At 38.2% G+C, this 25,012-nt stretch overlaps 1 protein-coding gene across 9 annotated transcripts in view; it reads right to left on the minus strand.

Moving 5' to 3' along the window:
* The window catches only part of METTL8 (methyltransferase 8, tRNA N3-cytidine), a 112,285-nt gene that overhangs the window by 54,627 nt on the left and 32,646 nt on the right, over positions 1-25,012 (minus strand). For 8 of the 9 annotated variants that reach the window (XR_008500942.2, XM_063648315.1, XM_054477015.2 and 5 more), the window contains exon 2: positions 14,922-15,076. The exons of the other annotated variant lie outside the window; for it this stretch is intronic. Coding sequence is in view for 7 of the 8 variants with exons in the window: in XM_063648315.1 (XP_063504385.1) it covers positions 14,922-15,064 (143 nt within the window). In the remaining variant the exon portion in view is untranslated. The remainder of the gene's footprint in view (positions 1-14,921; positions 15,077-25,012) is intronic. 9 annotated transcript variants of the gene reach the window in all.

The raw sequence follows: 25,012 nt of genomic DNA on the forward strand, positions 1-25,012 counted from the left end.
TGGATCAAAGATTTAAATCTAAGACTTGAAACCATAAAAATTCTAGAAGATAACATCGGAAAAACTCTTCTAGACATTGGCTTAGGCAAAGAATTCATGACTAAGACCCCAAAAGCAAAACAAAATAAAACAAAAATAAATATAACAACAAAAAATAAAATAAATATAACAAAAACAAAAATAAATAAATGGGACCTAGTTAAACTGAAAAGCTTCTGCAAAGCAAAAGAAATAATCAGCAGAGTAAACAGACTACCCACAGAATGGGAGAAAATATTCTCAAACTATGTATCTGACAAAGGACTAATATCCAGAATCTACAAGGAACTCAAATCAGCAAGAAATAAAACAAACAATCCTGTCAAAAAGCGAGCAAAGGACATGAATAGGCAATTCTCAAAAGAAGATGTACAAACAGCCAACAAACATATGAAAAAAATGCTCAATATCACTAGTTATCAGAGAAATGCAAATGAAAACCACAATGAGATACCACTTTACTCCTGCATGAATGGCCATAAAAAAAGAAAAATAAACATTGGCATGTACGTAGTGAAAAGGAAACACTTTTACACTGCTGGTGGGAACATAAACTAGTACAATCACTATGGAAAACAGTATGGAGATTCCTTAAAGAACTAAAAGCAGAACTACCATTTGATCCAGCAATCCCATTACTGGGTATCTCCCAAAGGAAAAGAAGTAATTATATGGAAAAAAACAAAACAAAACAAAACAAAAAAACACATGCACATGCATGTTTATAGCAGCACAATTTGCAATTGCAAAAACATGGAACCAATCTAAATGCCCATCAACCAACAAGTGGATCAACTAGTGTTCAAAATAACCAGCTAGCATCATGACGACAGGATCAAATTCACACATAACAATATTAACCTTAAACGTAAATTGGCTAAATGCCCCAATTAAAAGGCACAGCCTGGCAAACTGGATAGAGTCAAGACCCATTGGTGTGCTGTACTGAAGAGACTCAACTCATGTGCAAAGACATACATAGGCTCAAAATAAAGGGATGGAGGAAAATTTACCAAGTAAATGGACAGCAGAAAAAAGCAGGGGTTGCAATTCTAGTTTCTGACAAGACAGACTTTAAACCAACAAAGATCAAAAAAGACAAAGAAGGGCATTACATGGCTGGGTGCAGTGGCTCACACCTGTAATCCCAGCACTTTGGGAGGCTGAGGTGGGTGGATCATGAGGTCAGGAGTTCAAGACCAGCCTGGCCAACATAGTGAAACCCCATCTCTACTAAAAATACAAAAATTAGCTGGGTGTGGTGGCATGCACCTGTAGTCCCAGCTACTTGGGAAGCTGAGGCGGAAGAATTGCTTGAACCCGGGAGGTGGAGGTTGCAGTGAGCTAGACCACACCACTGCACTCCAGCCTGGGTGACAGAGTGAGACTCCATCTAAAAAAATAAAAATAAAAAAAATTTAAAAAGAAGGGTATTACGTAATGGTAAAGGGATCAATTCACAAAGAAAAGCTAACTATCCTAAATATATATGAACCCAATACAGGAGCACCCAGATTCATAAAACAAGTTCTTAGAGACCTACAAGGAGACTTAAACTGCCACACAATAGTGGTGGGAGACTTTAACACCCCACTGTCAATATTGGACAGATCAACAAGACAGAAAATTAACAAGGATATTCAAGACTTCAACTCAGCTCTGGATTAAGCAGACCTGATGGATATCTACAGAACTCTCCACCCCAAGACAATAGATTATATATTCTTCTCAGTACCATATGGCACTTCCTCTAAAATAGACCACATAATTGGAAATACAACATTCCTCAGCAAATGCAAAAGAACTGAAATAATAACAAACAGTCTCTCAGACCACATTACAATCAAATTAGAACCCAAGATTTTAAAACTCACTCAAAACCACACAACTACATGGAAAATGAACAACCTGCTCTGGAATGACTCCTGGGTAAACAATGAAATTAAGGCAGAAATCAAAAACTTCTTTAAAACCAATGAGAACAAAGAGACAATGTACCAGAATTTCTGGGATGCAGCTAAAGCAGTGCTAAGAGGGAAATTTATAACACTAAATGCCCACATCGGAAACCTAGAAAGATTTAAAATCAAAACCCTAGCATCACAATTAAAAGAACTAGAGAAGCAAGAGCAAACAAATCTACAAGCTAGCGGAAGGCAAGAAATAACTAAGACCAGAGCAGAACTGAAGGAGATAGAGACACAAAAAACCCTTACCAAAAAAAAAAAAAAAAAAAAAAAAAAAAAAAAAAAAAAAATCAATGAATCCAGGAGCTGGTTTTTTGAAAAAATTGATAAAATAGATAGACTGCTAACTAGACTAATAAGAAAAGAGAGAAGAATCAAATAGATGAAAAATGATAAAGGGGATATCACCACTGACCCATGGAAATACAAACTACCATCAGAGAGTACTATAAACACTTCTAGGCAAATAAACTAGAAAATCTAAAGAAATGGATAAATTTCTGGACACATACGCCCTCCCAACACTCAACCAGGAAGAAGTTCAATCCCTGAATAGACCAATAGCAAGTTCTGAAATTGAGGCAGTAATAGCTTACCAACCAAAAAAAGCCCAGGACCGGGTAGATTCACAGCTAAATTCTACCAGAGGTACAAAGAGGAGCTGATACCATTCCTTCTGAAACTATTACAAACAATTGAAAAGGAGGGGCTCCTCCCTAACTCATTTTATGAGGCCAGCATCATTCTGATACCAAAACGTGGCAGAAACACAACAAAAAAAGAAAACTTCAGGCCAATATCCCTGATGAACATTGATGCAAAAATCCTCAATAAAATACTGGCAAACCGAATCCAGCAGCACATCAAAAAGTTTATCCACCAATCAACTTGGCTTCATCCCTGGGATGCAAGGCTGGTTCAACATATGCAAATCAATAAGCGTAATCCACCACATAAACAGAACCAATGACAAAAACCACATGATTATTTCAATAGACGCAGAAAAGGCCTTCAATAAAATTCAACATCCCCTCATGTTAAAAACTCTCTATGAACTAGGTATTGATGGAACATATCTCAAAATAATAAAAGCTATTTATGACAAACCCATGGCCAATATTATACTGAATGGGCAAAAGCTGGAAGCATTCCCTTTGAAAACTGGCATAAGACAAGGATGCCCTCTCTCACCACTCCTATTCAACATAGTATTGGAAGTGCTGACCAGGGCAATAAGGCTAGAGAAAGAAATAAAGTGTATTCAAATAGGAAGAGAGGAATCCAAATTGTCTCTGTTTGCAGATGACATGATCCTATATTTAGAAAACCCCATGGTCTCAGCCCAAAAACTCCTTTAGCTGATAAACAACTTCAGCAAAGTCTTGGGATACAAAATCAATGTGCAAAAATCACAAGCATTCCTACACACCAACAATAGACTAGCAGAGAGCCAAATCATGAATGAACTACCATTCACAACTGCTACAAAGAGAATAAAATACATAGGAATACAGCTAACAAGGGGCATGAAGGGCCTCTTCAAGGAGAACTACAAACCACTGTTCAAAGAAACAAGAGAGGACATAAACAAATGGAAGAACATTCCATGCTCACGGATAGGAAGAATCAATATCGTGAAAATGCCCATACTGCCCTAAGTAATTTATAGATTCAATGTTATTCCCATCAAACTACTGTTGACTTTCTTCACAGAATTAGAAAAAACTACTTTAAATTTCATATGGAACTAAAAAAGAGCCCATATAGCTAAGACAATCCTAAGCAAAAAGAACAAAGCTGGAGGCATCACGCTACCTGACTTCAAACTATACTACAGGGCTACAGTAACCAAAACAGCATGGTACTGGTATCAAAACAGACATATAGACCAATGGAACAGAACAGAGACTTCTGTTAAACAGAGAAATAAGTCCACACATCTACAACCATCTGATCTTCAACAAACCTGACAAAAACCAGCAATGGGGAAAGGATTCCCTATTTGATAAATGGTGCTGGGAAAACTGGCTAGCCATATGCAGAAAACTGAAACTGGACTCCTTCCTTACACCTTATTTAAAAATTAGCTCAAGGTGGATTTAAGACTTAAATGTAAAACCAAAAAACATAAAAACCCTAGAAGAAAACCTAGGCAATACCATTCAGGACATAGGCATGGGCAAAGACTTCATGACAAAAACACCAAAAGCAACTGCAACAAAAGCCAAAGTTGACAAATGGGATCTAATTAAACTAAAGGGCTTCTGCACAGCCAAAGAAATTAGCATCAGAGTGAACAGGCAACCCACAGAATGGGAGAAAATTTTTGCAATCTACCCATCTGACAAAGGGCTTAAATCCAGAATCTACAAGGTATTTAAACAAATTTACAAGAAAAAAAAACATCAAAAAGTGGGCAAAGGATATGAACAGACACTTCTCAAAAGAAGACATTTATGCAGCCAATAAACATATGAAAAAAGGCTCATAATCACTGATCATTAGTGAAATGCAAATCAAAACCACAATGAGATATCATCTCACGAGAGTCAGAATGGCAAGTATTAAAAAGGAAACAATAGATGCTGACAAGGCTGTGGAGAAATAGGAACGCTTTTTTTTTTTTTTTTTTTTTTGATATGGAGTCTTGCTCTGTCACCAGGCTGGAGTGCAGTGGCACCATCTTGGCTCACTGCAACCTCCACCTCCAGGGTTCAAGCGATTCTCCTGCCTCAGCCTCCTGAGTAGCTGGGACTACAGGCATGCATCACCACGTCCAGCTAATTTTTTTGTATTTTTAGTAGAGACGGGGTTTCACCATGTTGGCCAGGATGGTCTCAATCTCCTGATCTCATGATCCACCCACCTTGGCCTCCCAAAGTGCTGGGATTACAGGCATGAGCCACTGCGCCCAGCCAGGAATGCTTTTACACTGTTGGTGGGCATGTAAATTAGTTCAATCATTGTGGAAAACAGTGTGGCGATTCCTCAAGGATCTAGAACCAGAAATACCATTTGACCCAGTAATCCCATTACTGGGTATATACCCAAAGGAATATAAATCATTCTACTCTAAAGACACATGCACACATGTGTTTACTGCAGCACTATTTACAATAGCAAAGACATGGAACCAACCCAAATGTCAATCAATAATAGACTGGATAAAGAAAATGTGGTACATATACACCATGGAATACTATGCAGCCATAAAAAAGAATGAGATCATGTCCTTTGCAGGGACATAGATGAAACATAGAGGAAGCCATCATCCTCAGCAAACTAATGCAGGAACAGAAAACCAAACACTGCATGTTCTCACTCATAAGTAGGAGTTGAACAATGAGAACACATGGACACAGGGAGGGGAACAACATACACAGGGGCCTGTCCAGGGGTGGAGGGCAAGGGGAGAGAGCATTAGGACAAATACCTAATGCATGCAAGGCCTAAAACCTAGATGACGGGTTGATAGATGCAGCAAACCACCATGGCACATGTATACCTATGTAACAAACCTGCACATTCTGCACATGTATCCCGGAACTCAAAGTAAAATTTAAAAAAAAAAGGAAAGAAAAAAAGAAAAGAAAACTACAAAAAAACAAACAAAAACACATCTGGGCCAGATGCGGTGGCTCATGCCTGTAATCCCAGCACTTTGGGAGGCTGAGGCGGGTGGATCACCTGAGGTCAGCAGTTCAAGACCATCCTGGACAACATGGCGAAACCCCATCTCTACTAAAAATACAAAAAATTAGCCTGGTATGGTGGCGGGTGCCTGTAATCCCAGCTACTTGGGAGGCTGAGGCAGGAGAATCACTTGAACCTGAGAGGTGGAGTTTGCAGTGAGCTGAGATCGAGCCACTGCACTCCAGCCTAGGCGACAGAGCAAGACTCTGTCTGAAAAAAACAAACAAACACAAAAACCCCAAAAAACACACATGTGTACTGAACATGTAAAAAACAAAAAGAACTATATATGAAACAGGGCAAGAGGAATCAGATGGTAAGTATAATTTTTATATAAGGAAAATTATATAATGAAGAATTCTTGGGATCTGAACCCCACTGAGATTCTGGAAACTGTCTATTATTTAAGTGGGTTACATAATAGAAATCATGTTGCAACACACAGTCTTACTTTGGATCTACAGAAAATGGCTTAGCTCAGTGTTTTTAAACTGAAGGTCATAAACCTTGGTGAGTCATGAAATCAATTTAGTTACTCTAAGCAACCCTTGAAAAAAGAAATAGAAACAGTAGAATAAAATAAATGGAAAATAAAATAAATGGATGCACACCTCACATGGTAAAAACTGTACTGGAAACTTTTGTTCCTGTTTTATATATGTGTATATGTTATATACACATGTGCTGGTCCATGAGGGAAAGTGTGTTTCTTACTGGGAGCATGCCAATGGCCTAGCTGATGTAGTCATGTAAAACAAGTGCTTAGTGCTTCCTTATAAATGGCCGAGATCCCTTGAAAAGTTTCTGTATGCTTAAACCAAGAACACTGTGAATAAGGAATGATTTTTCCAAGTAACTGTGTAAGTTGCTCAATATAGACAGATCTCTGACAGATCTGTCAGTATAGACAGATCTCAAAAGCATTTTGAATATCGTTTCCTGTCACCACCCTCCAAAATTGATAAATGTACTAAGTATAATTAAAAGACAATAGGCAGAATGTAAAATGGTTCAGTCACTGTGGAAAACAATTTGAGTTTCTCAAAAACTTAAACACAGAATTACCACATGACTCTGCAATTCCACTCTTAGGTATATATTCCAAAGAAATGAAAGCAGGGACACAAACAAGAACATAGTTCACCCATGTTCATAGCAGAACTATTCACAAGAGGCAAAACAGGGGAATAGCCCTATTGTCTATCAGTAGATGAATGAATAAACCAACTGTGGTGTATACAAACAATGGAATATCATTCAGCTATAAAAAGAACAAAGTGCCAGTACATGCTACAAGGTATATGACCCTCCAAGACATTATGCTAAGTGAAAGAAGTCAGACATAAAAGGTCACATTGTATGATTCCATGTCTACGAAATATCCAGAACGGCTGGGTGCGGAGACTTACGTCTGTAATCCCAGCACACTGGGAGGCTGAGGCAGGTGGATCACTTGAGCCCAAGAGTTCAAGACCAGCATGGGCAACATGGTGAAACCCCGTCTATACTAAAAATACAAAAAAATTAGCCAGCCATGGTGGCACACGCCTGTAGTACCTGCTACTTGGGAGGCTGAGGTGGGAGGATCACTTGAGCCCAGGTGGTTGAGGCTGCAGTGAGCTGTGACTGTGCCACTGCACTCCAGTCTGGGTGACAGGGCAAGACTCTGTCTCGAATAAGCAAACAAACAAACAGACAAAAAATGAAAGACTAGACCAACTGTGGTGGCTCATTCCTGTAATCTCAGCACTTTAGGAGGCTGAGGCAGGAGGACCGCTTCAGCCTAGGACTTCCAGACCAGTCTGGGCAACATAGTGAGACCCCATCTCTATAAAAAATAAAAAATGAGCCAGGTGTGGGTAGCACACACCTGTAATCTCAGCTACTTGGGGGGCTGAGGCAGGAGGATCTTTTGAGCCTATGAGGTCAAAACTGCAATGAGCTGTGATCCTGACACTGCACTCCAGTCTGGGTGACAGAGCAAGATGCTGTCTTTAAATTAATTAATTAATTAAGTAAGTAAGTAAATAAATACATAAGTAAAAGACTATAGGCAGATATAAGTACTAGTAATACAAATACCCAGAATCTGGAAGGCAAATCTTTCTCAGGATATTAGAAACTAAATAAAAAAGAGTATCTTTATTTTTTCTTAAAATTAAAAAAAAATATGGTCATACAGAGAGGAAATAATCCTTACAAACCAAAGGCTAAATGGAAAAATGAACTGTAGATAATTCTGAGCAACACCTCTGAGAGAAAACTGGCATATGCTTTTCTAGAAACATCTTTAAAAGATCAAATTCAGGCTGGGTGTGGTGGCTCATGCCTGTAATCCCAGCGTTTTGGGAGGCCAACGCAGGAGGACTGCTTGAGGCCAGGAGTTCAAGACCAGCCTGGGCAACATGGCAAGACCCCCTCTCTAAAAAATATAAAATAAAACAAAATTAAAAATTAGCCATTATAGTGCCATTGTACTTCAGCCTGGGTGACAGGGCAAGACCCTGTCTCAAAAAAAAAAAAAATCAAATTCAGCAAGAGAGGAAACACTATTCTTAAATATAAAGGCGAAAATAAGGAAGAAAACAAAAACTTTTGAACAGAATTTTGGACTTGAAGGATGGGGAGAACAAACCAGGTTTTGTTTAATTTACAAACCTTCTCTTTAAGAAGAAAAAATGTAAAAAAGGTGTGTGGGAAGATAATGTGAATCAACTACCTTCCTCTTCCCTGGGTGAAACAGTTTTTATTACTGCTCTTACAGTATGTATCTGTGTTGGTAGAGAGTTCACCACAGGTGTTGGGTGCAGACTGGCCAACCCCTTGGGGGGTATGCTATGAAGATGGATGGCTGTCTAGACTAGATCAATGTTTTTCAAACTGAGTAACAGAGCTCTAAGGGTCCTCTTGGCTGCTAGAGTAAGTGAAGAGAAGTGAGAGGGAAAAGGAAGTGGTGCTGTTGATGCTCCAGGCCTCTATACCTAATTCATTCAGGTCAGGTTTGCTTTTATCTTTTAAATCCTAGGATTCCATGTTAAAGCTTCACTTGAAAATAGTTTTGTTGCTAAAGAAAATTATAAAAACCATTGGACTGGATCAAGGGTTCCCAAACCTGGCTCCTCAACAGAATTACTAAAAGAGCCTTTTCAAGTTAGAAATTCCTGGGCCATACCTCTAGACCTACTGAAATAGTAACTCCCTGAAGGATTCTTGTGCAGCCAGCCCAAAGCTAGCCCAAGTGTTTGAGGAGCGCTGGACCAGACGATCCTTGCTTTCCTGAGTCTATGAAAAAACAGAACTTAAATCAGTAGGCAAGAATCTCAGGCAAGAGAGCAGGTGGTAATGGATGGAAAAAGAGAATATAGATAGCTAAATCACTAGGGTCTAATGAAGAAAACAAAAAAATTGGTAAATGAGGAGCTTGCCTAAGATCAGAAGTTGCACTGGAGATTTAATTGCCTGGCAAAGGGCCCATTTTATCTCATAGCCTGCGATAACTATCCATATTGGTGATGGTAGTCAAAATGGTTTAATGGAGCAGCTGTCCAAAAAAGTATAATGTGAACCACATACGTAGTTTTAAAATTTCTAGTAGCCATGGTATGGAAAAATGAAAATAAAGAGGTGAAACCAATTTTAAAAATATATTTTATTTAGGCCAGGCACAGTGGCTCACGCCTGTAATCCTAGTACTTTGGGAGTCCGAGGTAGGCAGTTCACCTGAGGTCAGGAGTTCGAGACCGGCCTGGCCAACACAGCGAAATCTTGTCTCTACAAAAAATACAAAAATTAGCTGGGCGTGGTGGCGATATGGAAGGGAAGAGTGTGGTCCCTTTAAATGATACAGAAGCGGGGAAGGGAAGTGCTAGTTAGAGGAGGACATGGTCCCTGGCTAGGGCTCCACCCACATGAACCTAGGTGAGGACAGGCTTTTCCTGCCCAAATGTTGTATTTTCCCAAGACCGCCCTGGCCTGCCACGCCCCCATCCTATGCCTATAAACAAACCCTTCCCCCCAGACCCCAGCAGGCAGACACACAGGTGGCTGGACATGGCGAGAAGCACATCAGCAGGCACCAGCACACCAGCAGGCCACCCACCAGCAGAACAACATTTGGCTAGGGCAGCCAGAGGAGAGCCCAGTCCACCGAGCGGTCCGACTCCAGGGGAAAACCATCGTCCTTCTGACTCCCCAATCTGCTGAGAGCTACTTCCACTCAGTAAAACCTTGCACTCATTCTCCAAGCTCATAAGTGATCCGATTCTTCCCGTACACCAAGGCAAGAACCCTGGGATACAGAAAGCCCTCTGTCTTTACCATAAGGCAGGGGTATAACTGAGCTAACACAAGCTGCCTATGTATGGCTAAACTAAAAGAGCACCCTGTAACACATGCCCACTGGGGCTTCAGGAACTGTAAACACTCACCCCTATACACTGTCATGGGGTAGGAGCCCCACAGCCTACCCATCTCTATGCTCCCCTAGAGGTCTGAGCAGCGGGGCACTGAAGAAGTGAGCCACACCCCCACCGCACATCCTGTGAGGGGGACATGGGAGCTTTTTCCCTTTCAGTGGTGCATGTTTATAATCCCAGATACTCAGGAGGCTGAGGCAGGAGAATTGCTTGAACCTGGGAGGCAGAGGTTGCAGTGAGCTGAGATTGCATCACTGCACTCCAGCCAGGGCGACAGAGCGAGACTCTGTCTTATTTAAAAAAAAAAAATATATATATATATATATATACACACACACACACACACATATATACACATATATATGTATATATGTATGTATGTGTATATATATAATTTAAATGCATATATCCAAATTTTCATTCACTTTTAACATATAATTCAATATAAAAATTATTGAGATTGTTTACCTTATTTTTTGTACTAAGTTTTTAAAATTTTACAGTACATCTCAGCCCAGTTATTAATATATTTCAAGTGCTGAATAACCACATGTGGCTAGTGACTACCATATTGTATAGTGTAGAACTAATTAATTAAAAAATCAATGTATTACCTTTCAAAATTGAGATTCAGTTGCAATAAAAACATAAAAAGCCCATGAATCACTTTCCTAGCCCCAGAGCTGCTGTTCCAGAGGCTAGTCTGATAACAATTTTGTCTGCAGATATCATACCCAATTTGACTTCTTCAGCTCTGACCACTCTCCCTCTTTCCAGCAGCAGTGTCTGCGTACTGGACATTTACACCTGAATGTCCTGCTCACAAAGCCTATTCAAATGTCTAAAACCAAATTCACCATCTTTCTTCCAAAATAAAACAAATACATTTACCTCTTGATTCTCCTATTTCTATCAGTTACTTAAGATCAAAACTTCAGAGTCAACCTCTTCCTTTTTCTTTACTCTGCACAAGCACCAAGTTCTGTTTATTCTTCTGTCATGATCTCTTGCTCACTGGCCCTTTTCTGCTTCTAATTCTCCCTGCTGATCAGTCTACTATGGTGTTACCAAATATATACACTTAATACACTAAGTATAAGTCATTTATTTATCTTCAGTGGCTCTATAATGCCTTATACTTCAGCTATGAATTCAGGACCATGCACAATCTTAAACCTACCCCCCCATCTGGCCTATGTCCTTCCAACCTTATCTTTCACCAATCTCCTAGAAAAGCCTTTCTTAAGGCAAACTATCCTATGCTCTATCTCCTGAAAATGCCTTATATTTCCTCATCTCAGTGCTTTATGATTTTCTATCCACCTAGAATGCCCTTATTTCAGTTTACCTATTCAAAGCATTAATTCAACAAATATTTGTGTGTCAGGCATTGTGCTATGTACTGGAGGCAATATAAATACAGGCATATCTTGTATAATTATGCTTTGCTTGATCACACTTCACAGCTATTGCATTTTTCACAAATTGAAGGTTTGTGGCAACCCTGCATTGAACAAGTCTATTGGCACCATTTCTCCAACAGCATGTGCTCATTTCATGTCTCTGTTACATTTTGGTAATTCTTGCAATATTTCAAACTATTTCATTATTATTATATCTGTTATGAGCTGTGATCAGTGATCTTTGATGTTACTATTGTAATTGTGTTAGAGCACCATGAACCATACCCATATAAAACAGCAAATTTAATTGATAAATGTTATGTGTGTTCTGACTGCTCCACTGACCTGGCTTTCCCTGTCTATTTCCCTCTCCTCAGGTTCCCCTATTCCCTGAGACAAACAATAATGAAATGAGGCCAGTTGATTACCCTACAATGGCCTCTACGTGTTCAAATGAAAGGAATAGTTATATATATCTCACTTTAAATCAAAAGCTAGAAAAGATTAAGCTTAGTGAGGAAGGCCTATTGCAAACTGACATAGGACAAAACCTAGGCCTGTAGCACTAGTCAACTTGTGAAATGCAAAGGAAAAGTTCTTAAAGGAAATTAAAGATGCTACTCCAGGTTGAGTGCTATGGCTCACACCTGTAATCCCAGCACTTCGGGAGGCTGAGTTGGGAAGATCACTTGAGCTCAGGAGTTCAAGGCCAGCCTGGGCAACATGGTGAAACCCCATCTCTACAAAAAATACAAAAATTAGCCAGGCATGGCAGTGAATGCCTATAGTCCCAGCTACTTGGGATGCTGAGGCCAGAGAATCACTTGACCCAGGAGGAGGTTGAAGCTGCAGTGAACCATGACCACACCACTGCACTCCAGCTTGGGTGACAGTCTCCCTGTCTCAAAAAAAAAAAAAAAAAAAAAAAAAAAAAGATGCTGCTCCAGTGAATACATGAATGAAAAGAAAGTGAAATAGCATTACTGATATGGAGAAAGGTATAGTGGCCTGCATAAAAGATAAAACCAGCCACAATATTCCCATAAGCCAAAGCCTAATTCAGAGCAAGGCCCTAACTTTCTTTGATTCTATGAAGGCTCAGAGAGATGAGGTAGCTGCAGAAGAAAAGTGAAACTAGTGGAGGTTGGTTCATGAAGTTTAAGGAAAGAAGACTTCTCCATAGCATAAAAGTACAAAGCAAAGCAGTAAGTGCTGATGGAGAAGCTGTAGCATCAAGTTATCCAGAAGATCCAGCTAAGATCACTGATGAAGGTGGTTACACTAAAAAACAAATTTTCAATGTAAATAAAACAGCTTTCTATTGGAAGAAGATGTCATCTAAGACTTTCATAGCCAGAAAGGAGAGTCAATGCCTGGCTTCAAAGCTTCAAAGGACAGGCTGACTCTCTTGTTAAGGGCTAAGGCAGTTGGTGACTTTAAGTTGAAGCCAGTGCTTATTTACTATTCCAAAAATCCTAGGGCCCTTAAAAATTATGCTGAATCTACTCTGCCTATACTCTATAAATGAAACAACAAAGCCTGGATGACAACACATCTGTTTATAGCATGGCTGGTTTACTGAATGTTTTAAGCCCGCTGTGGAGACCTAATGCTCAGAAAAAAGAATTCCTTGCAAAATACTACTGCTCACTGACAATATACCTTGTCACTCCAGAGTTCTGATGGAAATGTACAAGGATATTAATGTTGTTTTCATGCCAACTAACACAGTATGCATTCTGCAGCCCTTGGATCAAGGAGTAATTTCAACTTTCAAGTCTTATTTAAGAACTACATTTCGTAAAGCTATAGCTGCCATAAATAGTAACTCCTCTAGTGGATCTGGGCAAAGTAAACTGAAAACATTCTGGAAAGGATTCACCAATCTACATGCCATTAAGAACATTTGTGATTCATGGGAGGAGGTCAAAATAATAACATCAATAGGAGTTTGGAAGAAGTTGATTCTAATGGATGATAAGGGGTTCAAGACTTCAATGGAAAAAGTAACGGCAGATATGGTGGAAACAGCAAGAGAACTAGAATTAAAAGTGGGGCCTAAAGATTTAGGCTGAATTGCTGCAATCTCATGATAAAACTTGAACAGATGAGGAGTTCCTTTGTAGGGATGAACAAAGAAAGTAGTTTCTTGAGATGGAATCTACTCGGGGTGAAGACAGTGTGAACACTGTGGAAATCACAACAAAGAATTTAGACATAATTTAGACAACAGAGAATTTAGACATAATTCTAAATATTAAACAAAATATTTAGAATATTACATACACTTAGTTGATAAAACAGTGGCAGGATCTGTGAGGACTGACTGATTTTGAAAGTTCTACTGTAGGTAAAATGCTATCAAACAGCATCACATGCTACAGAGAAATCTTTCATGAAAGAAGAGTCAGTTGATGAGGCAAACTCCATTGTTGTCTTATTTTAAGAAACTGCCACAGCCACTCCAACCACCACCCTGATCAGTCAGCAGCCATCAACACTGAGGTAAGACCCTCTGCCAACAAAAAGATTATGACTCACTGAAGGCTCAGATGACTGATAGCACTTTTTAGCAAGAAATTACTTTTTAATTAGGTTTGTACATTGTTTTCTTAGACATAATACTATTGTACACTTAAGAGACTACAGTATAGTGTAAACATAACTTTCATATGCACTGGGAAACCAAAAAAATTGTGTGACTCACTTTATTGCAATATTTGCTTTACTGCAGTGGTCTCAACCAAATCTACAACATTTCTGAGGTGTGCCTGTAATCGTAATCTCAGTTTCCCTTACTTTAAGAAATCTTTCTGACTATGCCCAAACAGAAGTGGTTTTGCATTACTGAGTTGTTCTCATATGGCATATAGTCTGTAACACTCATTGAGCCCTCACAATTTACTGCCTTGTAGGGGTAATTATCAGCTTTTTCTGTAAATATCTATCTTTCCAAATAGGGTGGATTCCCTGAAAGCATAGACGAGAATCATATGATCTCCCTGGTGCTCAGTAAGCCACAGGTACTGATCCGCATTTGCTGGATGACAAGTATGTAAAAGAGGGAAGGAACTGTGGAGCAGGAGGAGCGTCCCACCTAGGAAAGAATCCTCACCCCCACCCAGTGACAGCAGGCAAATCAGGATCAGAGGTAAGCAGGAAGGGCCTGCAAGAACTCCAAGGCTACTAAAAGCATATGGGAAGTTTCACTCTTCCAGTTCCATTTGCAATGAAATTCAGAATCAGCAACACTTAAGTCAGGATCGGTTACCCTAGCTTTTGGACCTCTACAACATGAGTTAGGTCATCAGCTTTAAAAACCCTTTCTTAATTCTAAGTGAAAATAATACCACTGGTGATATTTAAGAAACAGACATAATATCAGACTTAAAAAGAAAACTCACCACATGTTGTGTTCAAAAACTTTGGCTGGGTCAGTTAAAATCCTTGATCCCAGAGGGGCCACTGGGTGGTAACCACTTTGGTATCTGTGTGGTACCTTTCCTAGCCTTAGACAAGAAATGGAATTTCTCCAGATCGTATTCATCCTAAGCAGTACCTAAAAAGTTACAAATGATTAATTAGTCAACATAGATTAAACAGTGTATTGTTTATCTAATACCCAAAACCTGGTTCTAAAGGTTTTCAATGTGAGAAAGCACATGAAAACTAGAAACTTTTTAATGAAAGATGAGCATAACAGCTTCTCTCCTGAAGTATATTCAGGCCAAGAGATGGGAGAGAAATATTTAGGGTGGGCAACACTGGCTGGCATTGTTTTGAAAGCCATAGCCTTGACCAACTTTGCTTTGTTCGATATTTTATTTGCTTATTTAATTTTTAGCACGTGATCAAAGCATGTCTGAATTTGTGTACTAAAGACAGTTTTGTTTTTTTTTTTAAGTAATTTTATTTTTGGGGGGTAATTCTAGGAAAACAGATTTCTAGGAAATATTTTGTGACCACTAGACAAAAATCCCAAGTACGGTAGAAGAATAAGAAAACAAACCTGTAACTCTCATTCTCCATGCTGAACTGAATAATATGAAAATCAGTCAAATAAATAAATATTAAGACAGAATCTTAGCAATTCTTAATTCTAACAATCCTGTATACATATATTTTTAAGAATAGTCAGTAATATGGATGCAAAATAGATTTCCCTGAACAAAATGCATGCTTTGCCAGGCATGGTGGCTCATGCCTGTAATCCCAGCACTTTGGGAGGCCGAGGCGGGTGGGTCACTTGAGGTCAGGAGTTCGAGACCAGCCTGGTCAACATAGGAAAACCCCATCTCTACTAAAAATACAAAAAAAAAAAAAATTATCCAGGAGTGATGTGAGTTCCTGTAATCCCAGCTACTTGGAGGCTGAGGCAAGAGAATCGCTTGAACCCGGGAGGTGGAGATTGCAGTGAGCTGAGATTGTGTCACTGCACTCCCACCTGGGCAACAGAATAAGACTGTCTCAAAACAAACAAAACAAAACAAAAATGCATGCTTAAGGCCAGGTGCAGTGGCTTATGCCTGTAATCCCAACATTTTGGGAGGCCAAGGTGAGAGAGTTACTTGAATCCAAGAGTTCAAGACCAGCCTGGGCAACATAGTGAGACCCTGTTTCTACAAAAAATAAAAAAAAAATTAGGGGTGGTGGTGCACATCTGTGGTTCCAGCTACATGAGAGGCCAAGCCTAGAGGCTGAACTGTAGTGAGCCATGATCGTGCCACTGCATTCCAGCCTGGGTCACAGAGCAAGACCCTGTCTTATAAAAAAGCAAAAAAAAAAAAAAAAAAGCATGCTTATACCCTAGCTCAAGAGGAGAATCATCTGCTGATTAGCCCAAATCCATCTCCATTTCTGGAAGAATAACAAGCATTTAAAGAGTATGTCATCTTAATTATGTACTTGTAAATATGTCACTTTAAAATCTTTATGGAAAAGTATTAAAAAGAAGCTCTAAGGTGCTTACTTTTTCCAATAAGAAACCATTGTAATACTGCTTGACATTTCAGTTGTTCATCACAACATTCAGCCTAATGCTGTCAGCTGTCAGGTGGAAACAGATGCTAAAAGGTGTGTGTGTATAATATGCATCACAGATTATTGGAGGTGCTATTAGGCGTAAAAATGCCATATACTCTGCACTCTTTACCACCCTACTGAAAATGAATAGGTTTAAGACTGTGAATTCCAAAATGAACTGCAGAATGTCAAAAACAGCTCTTTGTACTTTTAAACATAAAATTCAAGATTTTCCTTTTGGAAAAAAAAAGTGGGGGCATAGTTATACATACCAACAAGACTGTAATGGTTCCATTCAAATGTGACTTAACAGTGATGAGAAATGAAACCTTCAACAGCAAGTGCAGATGCTCCTGTTTCTTATTTGTTTTCCTTCTCCAGTAAATGCAAGCTCTTTGGTGGAGGCAAATGAAATTAAATGCTCCACCTACCACCACCTTTACCCTGATGTGCCTTTGTTCTTTTTGCTTGCCAATGTTCCACATAAGACTATCAGTGTTCTATAAAACCCGACCTGCAAAATTATTTTTAGAGCTCTTTCTGCAGTGAATAGTATTCATAAAATCTTCTGTATGCTGAAGAGTAGAAATTGATTACCCCTAGAAAGAGAGGCAATTCATGCTCAAAAGTATAAAATGATGTAAACGTTTCCTACCCAGGAAAGGCAAATCAAAATGGAATTTCAATCCTTCAAATAATCACGTGATACTTATCTATACCCATCTATATATAGAAGAGGGAAGAAAAAAAAGTAAGAGTTTCTCTCACTATAAATGACCAAGAGCCTCTGTAGACATAGACAAAAAGATACAACCAGATTGGATTATTAGGCAATTCGGGAAAATGTCAGAGAAATGTGAATCTTGCAGGCTGCTAGTCTGTAGAGAAAGCGTGGTGTGGCCAGGGTCTAAATATGTGGCAATTTCCCTACTTAGGCAGCTGTTTCTTTAATTAACCACACAAACATCTTTATTTCACTTGCTTATCTATAACAGTTATGCACAGCCTTGCATTGCTATTTATCTTATTACATAAATATATAATAACTGTATATAGGAGATAATATAAATACATAATAAAATTATATAAATGCCTTCTTACTTAAATTGCAAGCTTCTAGAGGCAGCACCAAGCTGCTCATGAATTGTTTGACTGATTACATAAAAATGGTATTTGTCTGACATAAATCTAATTGGATGGAAGTTACTTCATATTTTCCAGGGTGGATCCTAATTAAGATCCTTGCAGTGCGAAGGAAGTGACAGAAGAATGTGACAATATACAGGTAGCTATCCAATTATATTAACTACGATGATTAACAAATATGTTCTTTGTATTATTACTACCATGTTAGCCTAAGGTTTGCTGGTCATGGTTCAATTTTGTGGGAAAAGAAGGGCAGGGCCAGCCCCAAATAAAATTGTGGTAGAAAAAGTAGGTTTCTGCCACCAGAATGACCCAATCCCTTTATGTACCTTCTCTTAGCTCTCTTTTGGCATACTCTAATTTGAATACCAGTTTAACTCAGATATTATTTGCACAACAAAACTGTGTGAATAAGTAGTATTTTTATTTGAAACAAAACAAAGAGGTACAGTTTAAAATATTCCATTCATCCAAAAGAAGGCAAGAAAGGAAGAACAGAGGAATGAAAAACAAATAGGACAAATAGAAAACAAATACCAAGATGGCATATTTAAACCTAACCATATCAATATTTACAATAAATGTAAATGGGCTCCAATTAAAAAGCAGATTATTAACTTGGATTAAAAAAAGTAAGACCCAGCAATATACTGTTTATGAGGCAAACACTTTGAATATAAAGAAACAAATAGATTAACATAAAAAAAGGTATACCATGCAAACACTGCATAAGAAAGCTGGTGGGGCTATAGTAATAGACAAAGTAGACTTCAATGAAAAGACTATTATAGAGATAAAGAGGGGCATTTAATAATGATCATAAGCCAATTCATCAAGACAACATAGCAGTCTTAAATATGCATGTACCTAATAACAAAGCTATAAAATAAATGAAGCAAAAAGATAGAACTTTCTAAAAGGAGAACTTAACAAATTCACAGTAATACTTGGAGATTTTAACAACCCTTTTTCAGCAATAAATAGAAAAATAACCAGCGACAAGCTATCAAAAAATCAAAAAGGATAAAGAAGATTTGAACATTATTAACTTGACCTAGATGACATTTATAGAAAGAACATCATATGTAGCAATAGCAAGAATACACATTCTTTTCAAATGAACATGGAACATTCACCAAGGTAGACCATACGCTGGGCTATAAAACAAGTCTCAATAAATAGATAAATTTGGCTGGTCAGGCACAGTGGCTCATGCCTGTAATCCCAGCACTTTGGGAGTCCAAGGCGGGCAGATCACCTGAGGTCAGGAGTTTGAGACCAGCCTGGCCAACATGGTGAAACCCCATCTCTACTAAAAATCCAAAAAAAAATTAGCTGGGTATGGTGGCGGGTGCCTATAATCAGCTGAGGCACAAGAATCACTTGAACCCAGGAGGCGGAGGTTGCAGTGAGCCGAGATCATGCCACTGCACTCCAGCCTGGGCGACAGAGTGGGACTGTCTCAATAAATAAATAAATAAATAGATAAATAAAAATAAATCCCAAAGTATTAAAATCACACAGAGTGTGCTTTTTGACTATAATAATATTAAATGTTAATATTTTGATGAATTAACTTCTATTAATAAACGTGCCTTCTTATCTCTGGTAATAGTCATTTTCTTGAGGTCTACTTTGTCTGATATTAATACAGCCCTACCAGTTGTCTAATGTAATGTCATGTGTGGCATGTTGTGTATCTTTTAAAAAAATTTTAGTCTATTTGTGTGCTTTTCTAATAGGCAGTGCTTTTCTAATAGGCAGCATATTGTCAATCCTTGCTTTTGTATCCAAATTCAAAATAATAATAAGATAGCTACAAAAATTTCCAAATGTTAAGGAATTAAGCAACACAGCTATAAATAACCTATGAGTAAAAGAACAAATCTGAAGAGAAATTAGAAAATATGTTGAACTGAATGATAACAAAATCTCAAAATATCAAAATGTATGGGATGCAACTAAAGCAGTGTGGAGAGAAATTTATAGTTTTAAATATTTTTATTAGAAAGGAGAAAGATGTCAAATCAATAATCTCAGCTTCTATCTTTTTTTTTTTGAGACAAGGTCTTGCTCTATCACCCAGACTAGAGTGCAATGGCACGATCATAGCTCATAGGCCTGCTTTGGCCTCCCAAGTAGCTGGTACTACAGGCATGTACCACCGCACCTGGCTACTTTTTTTTTTTTTTTTTTTTTTTTAAGAGACAGGGTCTCCCTATGTTGCCCAGGCTAGTCTTGAACTCCTGGGCTCGAGGGATCCTCCCACCTCAGCCTCCCAAAGTGCTGGGATTACAGGCATCAGCCATCTTGCCTGGCCTCAGCTTCTATCTTCACAAGCTAGAAAAATAAGAATAAATTAGACCCAAAGTAAGTAGAAAGAAGGAAATAATAAAAAATAAAAACAGAAAGCAATGAAATAGAAAACAGGGCCAGGCATGGTGGTTCACACTTGTAATCTCAGAGCTTTGGGAGGGAGGTCAAGGTGGGCAGATGGCTTGACTTGAGGCCAAGACTTTCAGACTAGCCTAGGCAAAATAGTGAGAACTTGTCTCTAAAAAAAAAAAAAAAAAAAAAAACAACAACAACAAAACTTCAAACGAACAAAATTAGCCAGTGCCTGTAGTCCCAGCTACTTGGGAGGCCAACGAGGGAGGATCACTTGAGTTCAGGAGTTCAAGGCTGCAGTGAGCTATGATCATGCTATTGCACTGCATCCTGGGCGACAGAGCAATACCCTGTCTCAAAAAAAAAAAAAAAAAGAAAGAGAGAGGGAGGGAGGGAAAATGAGCAAAGCAGGGAAAAATCAAAGTCAAAAGTTAGTTCTTTGGAAAGATTAATAAAACTGATAAACTTCTGGCAAGACTGATATCAAACGTGTTTCACAAAACACAAACTTCCAATAATAGGAATGAAAAATGAGATATCACCACAGACCTTACAGACATGGAAAAGCTAATACTGGGATATTATGGACAATTTTATTGCATTCATTAGATGGGACGAAGTCCTTGAAAACCATAACTTACCAATAATAACAAAATAACACAAGAGAAATCTGAATAGCCCTAAATTTATTAATTACATTTGTGATTAAAATCAAAACAAACAGCATACCTAATAGGATGGCTGGTATTTAAAAACAGCAACAACAACCCAGAATATAACAAATATTGGTGAGGATGTGGAGAAATTGGGAAATTGGAGGTCTTATTCATTGCTATTGGAATATAAAATGATACAGCTGCTATGAAAAAACATTACGGTGAATCCTCAGAAATTAAACATAGAATTACCATATGATTCAGCAATTCTACTTCTGGGTATATACCCGAAAGAAGTGAAAGCAGAGACCAAAGAGATATTTGTACACCCATTTTCATAGCAACATCATTCACAATAGACAAAAGGTAGAAGCAACCCACGTGTCCATTGAAGATAAATGGATAAACAAAATGTGATACATACATACATATATATGTACAATGGAACATTATCCAGCCTTAAAAAGAAAGAAAATTTTGACGCATGCTACAATCATGGATGAATCTTAAAGATATTATGCTAAGTGAAATAAGCCAGTCATAAAAGGACAGATATTGTATGATTCCTCTTATATGAGGTTCCTAGAGTAGTCAAACTGATAGAGACAGGAAGTGGAGTGGTGTTTGGCAGAGGTTGGGGAAGGAGGAATGAGGAATTATGTTTTTAATGGATAGGGGAGGGGAGAGAGGAAATGGGGAGATGTAGATCAAAGGATACAAAGTTGCAGATATATAGGATGAACATGTCTACAGATCTAATGTACAATACGAGGACTACAGTCAATAATATTGTATTATATTTGGGATTTTTGCTGAAAGAGTAGATTTTAGGTACACTTGCCACACATACACGCAAAGGTAACTATGTGAGAAGATACATTTGTTAATCTGCTTGCCTATGGCAACCACTTCACTGTGTCTATGTATATTAAAACATCTTCTTGTAGACCTTATATATACAATTAAAGAAGAGAAGCTAGATACCAAAAAAGTAAAAAAATAAATAGTCTCATTTAGGGAGGATGAAAAAGTTCTGGAGATGGATGAAGTATGAAGAGTATGAAGAAGGCAACAAAAATTTCCACAAATCCTGATAAGGTGTTTCAGTTTTTTAAAATTTACTATGTGAAAAATCTGAAAACGTGGTCCTGACCCTTCACTTAACTCAAATTAATGTCACATCAAAGGCATATATTGTACCAACTTTGCCCACAGGTTCCCATTTTCAGCTCACCATCCTATGAAGGTCCTTCCTCTTGAATCCTAAGACGGCCAAAATGAAACAGAACAAGCAAGACTTTAGGGCCATGCCCCTGTGAGATCTTAATGCCAAGGCTCAGTCATGAATAGGCAATGGTTAAAGCAATCACAAAGGAACAGACGAGAAAGGAAATGAAGCTCATTCAAGTATTAGATTGACAGTGTCATTAAAAATCGCATTTATTATGCTACCAAGTATAAAGAGGCATACCAAGAAAAGCTGACAGACTTCCTGCCAGCTCTAGGTGTAGGTAGGTATGTGCCTATTTTAGAATATAAGGAAAAGAACAAATGTATAAAAGGACTTGGGTTCAGCATACATAGTAATATGACAAGCCAAGGAGAAGGTGGTTTTAATAGTTACCAGTTTCCTGAGCAGACTACCACCACAATAAGCATAGTGGCAAAAGCAGCACCCTTGATACAGAAGGCCAACTTGTGGGGAGCAGATCTCTCCCCAGCTACAAATTTTGGCTAGATGTTTTGCCTACCACTAAAATAGGGTCCTTTTCACAATGATTCATACATCTGCCTGACCATATCAACAAACTATAACATATGCTACAGGAATAGGTAAAATGCATGTAATGCACATGACAAAATACCTCTTAACTACAAATTTTGCTTTTGGGGAGCAATAGTTTTGAGTAATACTTTTTTTTTTTAAAGAAGGATTTTAATAAAAGGAAAGACTCCATAGTATATTTTGCAAATTGAAAAAATATTTTAGAAAGTAAAGGCTGAGCACAGTGGTTCATGCCTGTAATCCCAGCACTTTTGGAGGCTGAGGCAGGAGGATTGCTTGAGCCCAGGAGTTTGAGATCAGCCTGGGCAACATAGAGAGACCTCATCTCAAAATAAAAATAAATAAATACAAGGAAATAAAGCACCAATTTCAATATCTCTTCCATGTAAATTTCATTTTTTTTAAAAGTTAAATATTTACCATGTGTGATGACCTATCCTAAGCACTTATATACAGTATATTATCTTATTTAGCTTCCATTTCCCTATCAACGGGTACTATTTTAAGAAAAAAACCTATAAAGGATGAAGTAAACTAACAGGCCTAAAGTCATCCAGCTAAAAATTGATAGAGATTCAATTCCAGTCCAAGCAGTCTAATTAAAGAATCCACATTCTTCCTTTTTGGATTTTTTTGTTTTTGCTTTTTTGAACAGCATTATTATTCACATACATATAATTCACCCATTTGCCTTCTACTTTTGTACACCACACATACAAGAAGGATCATGTTACTGATTCCCCAGGCTTTACTGGGGTTGCTAATTTTGTTGTAACTGATTTAAGGAGGCCCAGAATTCCTTCTCTCCCTTCATCTCTCTCAACTGTTTTTCTCTTGGGCCTTAATCAAATAGCAAGCAATGCCATTGGTAGCCAGCAGTCCCCAGATTTAGGAGAGCACAGTCATTCTCTTATTTGGCTTGTCATATTACTATATATGCTGAACCTATGTATAATACGTACTCAAATCTCCAGGTGCAGACAAAAGGATCTTGCATCACCTAAATAATGTAACATTTTAACACCCAGGTCTTTTCACTGGTTTGCTTCTGCAGAGTTGAGTAGCAGAGGCAAAGAACGGCTTCTTAGTTCCATTGCTTTTTAAGATGATTCCTAAGACTGCCTTCTTGCATTTTAATACTACTAGAGGAACACCAAAGAAATAGAGCAAACAGTACTGCTGTTTGTGTGAATCTATAACGATTATCCTTGGAGCACTTAGCTAGCTCTAGGAAAAACTATTTGTAAAACTCCCCAAGGATGATTCCCAGTTGTCTCAGCTCACTGCAACCCCAGGGAGAGGAACTGCTATTAACCATACACTAAATGCCAGTCCACCATTTAAAAGTTAACTTCTCTTCAATGTTTCCTGAGTTCTGAGTATCCTTTAAATAAATAAATTAGTAAGACATTCATGTTTTCACCTTTGTAACTGTTTAGCATTTCTTCTCAGCTGGGAAGCTGGGAAGCAAACATCACCTAGAATGAAGTTGCACTAAACATTACCTGAGAGGCTAGCATTAATGAGAACAAATTAAGCGCTACTGTTGTACTTTTTCGGAGAGCAAAAGCTGACAGGTAAGAAACACTTAAGTATCAACTACACTGCAGTGAAAACTGAAGCTTCAATTAACCCTGGCAATTTCAGAGAACTCAGAGGGTGACCATCTGCCAGACAAACAGCTTAGGCAACTCATGCATCTTGTTTTAATCTTTCTTTGGATGATTATAATTTCAGGGTATAAATAAGGTTATTAGCAAGAACAGAACAACAACAATAATTACAGTAAGTATTTGCAGAGCACTTTGATCACACTATGACGTCAGTAACTCTGCAGCTTCAAAATGGGAATTTCATGCTTAGTGTTTGTTCTCCATGACTGCCCTGAATGGTGGCTACATGATACACTCACTCACACAAAAAGAGGCAACTGGGACTCAGAAGTTATTTCTCTAAGGGATTTAATGTAAGCTCATCTCAAAGCCATCTCAATCCAAAATATCTGAACTATTCTTATTTCTCTGGACGTTGTCTCCAAACATGTTATACTGGGCCAGAATGAAATTGGTTTTAACTTATTTACCTGGCATTTCACATTTAGACTTCTGTGTACGGAAGAAGGAAAAAAGCCTGGATTCTTGATGGCATCATTGAACAGGTAAACCAATGATAGTCTATCTCTGGACTTCTTGCTAGGTGAAAAAAGTAAATCCTTTTGTATTTTAGCCACTATTAGGTTTTCTGTTATGTAATATGTATTATTGTTAAGTCCTGGGATTTCAGAGATAAATCCATTTGGTTTCTGCTCTCAAGAATTACCATTAAGTGAAGAAGAAAGAGATGCAAACAAAGAATCCTGACATGATATGTAGTAAAGGTAAGTACAAAATGCTATTGGAGCACAGAGGAATGAATGATTAAGTCTACTAGTAGTGGCTCTGAGAAGCTTTCTGGTGGGGGCAATATTTGTGCTGGGTATAGAAGAATGAGTAACATT

The sequence above is a fragment of the Pongo pygmaeus genome, chromosome 11 (genome assembly GCF_028885625.2).
Source record: "Pongo pygmaeus isolate AG05252 chromosome 11, NHGRI_mPonPyg2-v2.0_pri, whole genome shotgun sequence".
Lineage (NCBI taxonomy): Eukaryota > Metazoa > Chordata > Mammalia > Primates > Hominidae > Pongo > Pongo pygmaeus.